The sequence below is a fragment of the Chlamydotis macqueenii genome, chromosome 6 (genome assembly GCF_036417535.1).
Source record: "Chlamydotis macqueenii isolate bChlMac1 chromosome 6, bChlMac1.mat, whole genome shotgun sequence".
NCBI lineage: Eukaryota > Metazoa > Chordata > Aves > Otidiformes > Otididae > Chlamydotis > Chlamydotis macqueenii.
In genome coordinates, this window is record NC_141561.1 from 837,965 (window position 1) to 843,734 (window position 5,770).

The 5,770-nt window shown below is 59.4% G+C and overlaps 1 protein-coding gene across 1 annotated transcript; it reads left to right on the forward strand.

The window, feature by feature from the left end:
* The first annotated feature begins 592 nt into the window (after positions 1 to 592).
* On the forward strand, positions 593 to 3,680 carry ERMN (ermin). Its single transcript, XM_086751078.1, has 3 exons — positions 593 to 1,037; positions 1,352 to 1,438; positions 3,029 to 3,680. The coding sequence occupies exons 1-3, from the start codon at positions 791 to 793 to the stop codon at positions 3,454 to 3,456; spliced, it is 762 nt and encodes a 253-aa protein (XP_086607204.1). The 5' UTR covers positions 593 to 790; the 3' UTR covers positions 3,457 to 3,680.
* The last annotated feature ends 2,090 nt before the right edge of the window (positions 3,681 to 5,770 follow it).

Here is a 5,770-nt window from a genome sequence, read left to right on the forward strand (position 1 = left end):
TAGCTTTAGGTGCGACTGGCAGCTGCTGGTGGGAGTGCCGATCTCAGCCTTCGCCCCTTTGCGTTCCCTTGGGATGCGTTTCACTTAGCAGGTCGCTGCAGACCCTGGGCGTCTGGCAGGACGGGGCCCTGCCTGTAAAACACCCGGCCGAGGAGCGCGGCGTGGCGCCGTGTGCGGGGCGTGTGCCCTTCCAGCCAGCCGCTTTGCTCCCTGACGAGTACAAAAGGCGTGCATTGTCCGGCCAGCGCGCGGCGAGGTTTGCCGCACGCAAACGCGATGGGGAATGTTAAGCGGGTTAGGTGGCAGCGGCGGTGGAAGGTGGTCACCCTCCGGGGATTAGCGGCCAGAACAATCACCGTCCCTGTGACCGGGCGCAGACACAAAGAGCCATTGTGCCCAGGGCACAAAATCTCTGCTTATTACCGCGGGGCTGACATGCTGAAAGACCCGCTCTCCACGCCAGCACAAAAGCTTCCTTGCTTCAGATTGTTTGTTTATGTAAATTAAAATGGTGCATTTAATTATGCAACGGGACCAGCCTCGGCCACCAGCGCGGTGCTGATTGGATCGCCCCGTGGCCAGGGCCCGCCGGCAAGCCCTCCGCGCGGCTGATGGTGCGGCCGCGCGCCCCGCTCTGCCGCAGCGCCCGCAGGAGAGGAGACGCGCCTTGACCGCTACCCCAAATCCCCGGGGGAAAAGGGGCGAGGAGCAGCGTTCCCCATCCCGGGGCGCAGGAGCGGGGCCCCCGCAGCACACGGCCCCCGTCGGCGGGCGCGGCACGACCCGAAGCATGACAGAAGAAGCCCCGGTGGCATCCGGCATGCCCGAGTGCAACGGGAGCGTGCCCTCGGAGAAGGGCCCGCTGCAGCTCGTCGGCGTCATCGACGAAATAGCAAAATCTGTCGGGACGCTTCCTTACGCCAATGCAGAAACGAGCCCTGCCGCTCCACTCGCAAAAGAAAATCAGGAGGCAAATAGCAATTCGCTGGCAGAGGACGTAGCACGTGGGGAATTTGACGGAGAGGAGCAGTGCAAAGGTAAAGTACAAGGCTGCCTGGCTTTGCGTGTCTGGGCAGAAAAGCTCCGTTTGTGTCTGGCTTCATCAGTAACGGGGCGTACTGTGTGCGTGTGTCAAAACTCCTGACCCACGGCAGCTGTAGCCACGGCTCAGAGTCAGTCAGTTAGGGACAGATTTGAGCCAGCAGTTACACAGGAGGCAACGGAAAGCGTGTGACTAACGAAACAAGCAGTTTTTAATCTGCTCTGAAATTCCACTGCCAATCTGCAACCGTTAAAACCTAATTATTGTCACTAACACCAACCCATTTCTTGTGCTTTGTGTTTCCCAAAGAGAAGCGAGAGGGAAGCGACAGGACGCTGCAGCTGGGGTCAGCCGATGCCCAGGACGTGGGGACCGACGGCCAGGAGTCGGAGGAAGGTAATGGAAACGCTGTGACGCGAGGTTTTCCCGGAGCATAGCAGTGAGGACAGGGACACACGGGTGTTTGGGTTTTCCACGCTGTCAGACCCTTGTGTTCCGGAGAGCAGGGACTCAGCTCCCGTCAGTGGAGCTGCTGCGGCTGGTCTCCCTCTCCCCGCGGGCGGCGCGTGTCTCCGTGAGCAGGGGCTAGCAAAGCGCCGCGGGGTCTCTGACCAGGAGCTCTCCCCGCGGCCCTGGGAGATGTGGAGCTGCTGCTCCATGCAGGGGAGCTTAGGGAATAACCTCTGTGAGTCAAAATGTGCCACCTCACAGCCCAGACTCTTCTGCCGCATCCATGAAGTGTCTAATCCCCCTGTATCTCGCAGAAACTGTGATACTATGCCCAAGTATCGAACAGAAAACTCTCTGCTCCCCTGAACATCTGCTCCGGGCTCTCTCCATCGCTGCTGCTGATGTTCCCCCGGTGCTGGCCCGGGCCGCGGCGGGGTCACGGGGCTGGCGGCTCTGCCCCGCTCCCCAGCACGCGGCCGTGGCAGCACCGGGTCCCTCTTGTCATTTACGCACCCGCCTGGCCGCAATAAATGGATATTTTCTGTACACCAGCTGCCACACAAATATGAAGCCCCTCCTCGGAGAAGAGTCACTGCGGTGGCGCCAGCAAAGCTAGCGTCCCTGCGCGTAGCGCTGAAAGGTGTCTGGGCCCTGCCTTGTGAACAGAAACTTTACTTTGATTGCGGAAAGGGAAAAATAGATGGACATTTGTCATGGGCAAAAGAATATTTCGTAGCAGCTGCAGAGGTTGAGGAAGTGAATTGCAGCGGAGGCTTCCCCACTTAGAGCTGACATCCATACTCCAGCTGTGCCGCTTTCTGAGCGCACTATGAAACCTATTAAACGATCTGGCACAGTCCCCCACATGCCCCCCCCGCCACAAGCACTTTATCTCTAAATTGCAGGCAGCTTTTTAGTACCTAACCAATTTAGTCTAATTAATACTCAGGACCCCACAGGCGAAATGTTGAACAGGCCATTTGTTGCGACACCGGAGTATCATTTCAGGCAGAGACGTGCCAAACAGGACAAATCGGAGACAGCTGTGGCGGCCGGTCGGCCACCTCCGATGGTGGGATACATCCCGGGGGGCTGGGGTCCCGCTGCGTCCCTGCTGCGGCTGGGCACTGCCCGCCGAACGGCTCCCTGCCTTCCCTTCCCTTCCCATCCCCGAGCCGCGGGGAGACGGGACCCTCGGGTCCCACAGCAGGGTCTGCCCCGCGGGGAGGGGGCAGCAACGCCGGAGCGGGGCGCTTGGCCAGCGGAGGCCAGCAGCCGCCCAAGGCGACAGCCCGCGCGCTTTGGGGAGGCCCCACGGCTGGGCCCGGCGGTACGGTGTCTGCCTTTCCGCAGCCCATGCGAGCGTCCGCGGTGACGGGGGTTCAGCCTGGAGACGTGGGGCACTCCGCGCCCAGGCCGGCTCTGGAGGATGGGTGCCCTGGAGCGATGCTACGCTGAGAGCAGGGACGACGGGACGGGGGGCACAGAGGCGGTGCTGAGCCCGTCCTCACCCGCGCTCCCTCTGTGTTGCTGCAGGGCCGGGCAGCGAGGGGACGACAGCGGGCAGCGGGGAGCGAGAGCCGGGGGCAGCAGCCAGCCCTGACGGGGAGGTGGCTGGGACCCTCGCTGATGGGAGAGGGAATGCTGCCGAGGAGGAGGAGGCGGAGGAGGCAGAGGAGGAGGAGGACACGGAAGAGGACGAAGTTCAGGTGATCGAAATGAAGAAGGAGAACGGCGAGGCGTCCCATCCACAGCAGCAAGACAGCGGCAGGGAGGCGTCTCCCCCGACCAGCCCCGGCTGCCACTCCCAGGCCGAGAAACCGGGGGAGCAGCCCAGCCTGGGGAAAAAAAATGATATTTCCAGACACAGCTACTCCAGATACAACACAATCTCCTACCGGAGGATTAGAAAAGGAAACACCAAACAGCGGATCGATGAGTTTGAATCCATGATGCACTTATAAACTGAGGGGGAGAGCTGCTTAACGAGCCGAGCGTTCACTCTGGTTTTGATTTTCTTTTTTGTTTCCCCAAGACACGTCTCTTCACACAACACGAGGTCACTGCTTTTTTTTTCCTTTTTGTATATGATTTTGTAATTCACTGTGAAAATTTAACATCTTGGCTTTGACAGCGGGCAGAGGCATCCATAGTGCAGGAAAATAAATAATCAGTTTGCTAAACGTAATACCATTTGATTTAAAGTTTAACCTCTTATTTTCTCTCCAACTTTCGTAACTGTACTCAAACAATGGGATGTCTTGAACCGGCTGGGGCTTCTCTAGCTGCCGCCACACGCGGGCCCCATGCCGTCAGCCGTGCTGGTAATGAGTTGGCAGCGCAGCGGCTCCGCGGCGAGGGCCAGGGCAGCGTGAATAATAAAAGCAAGGACTGTCTGCGAGCGCAGCGCACTGTTTTGCTGTCCGTCCGTGCCGGCGTCTCACGGTGCACCGACAGCCGCCTCCTGCTCGCGACCCACCATTTCCACCTCGTGCTGGCGGGATGGAGGGGTGTAGTGGGTGGATGCTGATGTGCACGAATTAACAAGGATGAGCAGGCACCGGGGCCCCAGTTCCCCGCTGCCGCCCCCGTCACCTCCCGGGGGTAGCTGTGGTGGCCGGCTGCGGTGCCGACCCCACCAGCCCGCGGCGGAGGCGCCTTTGGGGACGCGGTGCTGGTGGCTGTGCCCTCCGCCCCAACTTTTTTCCGTTTTTCAAAAACCTTTGTGTAACTACAGGACTGTCCATGCAGCCTTTTTGAAACTGTTTTACCAACAGATCGGTCTTGAGTTGGGACGAGGCGTTGCAAATGTCGTCCCAGAGAGCAGCTGGGAAAGCTGAGAGCAGCCGGCAGGAGAGAGGAGTAGGGACAAGTCAGGCTCCCACTGCAGCCGTAGCGCTTTCTTAAGGATTAGTTTTACTTCTCCAGCAGCACTGAATATCATTTTGACTTTTCTTGCTCTACATAAAGGCAATTATTTATTGGCACCGTGAAAATAATAAATGGTAGTTCTGTATTGTACGAAGCGCACACAGCCCTCTTTGTGCTGCTCAGACTTGTTTATTCGCACTTTGGTTTGTGCCAGTTCAGAGGTTTGCTTGTGCGAACGCATACTGCGGGCTTGTTTCCCCGCTGCCAGCTGCCCCCGGCCCCTCTCCGGCCGCGGTTCCTTCAGGCGGTGACCATCGCCTGGGCTGTCGGTGGCTTTTCTGGGGCGGTGGGTGGCCAAGCGCTCTCCGAGCTGACCAGCCTCAGCCCCGAATGCCTGCGGGCCGGCCGAGGTGTGACCGGTGACCTCCCCGCCTCGCTGCCCGGCCCCACGTGCGCTTCGGAACATCAGTACCACACGTGCTGGTGTGGGTGAGAAGCTGGAGGTGTTAAGGCGTTCCGCGGAGCGGGCGGGAGGAGTCTGCCCGTCCCCAGTTTCTGCTGGGGTCCCCCGTGTGTGACTGCACGGGATGGCCTGGCCCCACGCTTGCTTTAGCAAAAGGCAGATTTTTTTTTCTCCTTTTATCAAATGTCTGTAACCATTTTTAACACTTGGCTTGTATGCTAGGTGACAGCTAAAACAGTTTCCAGGCTTTTTGGGCAAGGGCAGGGATGAGACACTTGGTGTGCTGACTGAGGCTTTCAAGGACTTGGACGGGTTTTTACCTCCCTAGGAAAGCCGAGTTCGATCAGCTGAGAGCAGCGATCCTCTCTCTTGCTTCCCTTGGCAGCTGGAAAAACAAAATGTAAAGTCCAGGGATGCTCTAAGGGCCTGAGGGCCTTTCCTACAGTGCACTAAGGAAATCGAGGGGTGCGGAGGTGGCAAGCGAGCAGAGACGGCCCTGCACACACATGTCCTCTGCGCCGCAGGCTGCATGCCGGCCGGCTCCGGGACGCTGTCCGGGCTGGGGAGCCATGATCTGCATCTGCCCCAAACCGTGCTCCACGGGACGGATGAGGCGCGTGCAGGGGCCGGGCAGAGAGCTGCCCCTCGGGCAGAGGCATTTTCAGGCAGAAAACGAGCGGGGATGCCGACGAGGACACGCAGCTCTAGGACGCGGTAACTACAGACTGTGCCCTAGCCTAAAAATAATGTCTCTCTGTTCTGCAGTGCCAGACGAGGGCTCGTGGCAGGTAAGTACGAGGTGGACTGAGCCCTTTCGGAGGGTTGTTGCGCCTTTCCACCCTCCCCGGACAGTGCCGCACGGTGCCAGCTCGCCTTTGGGAGCTGTTTCCAGCAGCGCTGCACGCTGAACTGGAATGCGAATTAAACCGCTTTGGCGGAAACAC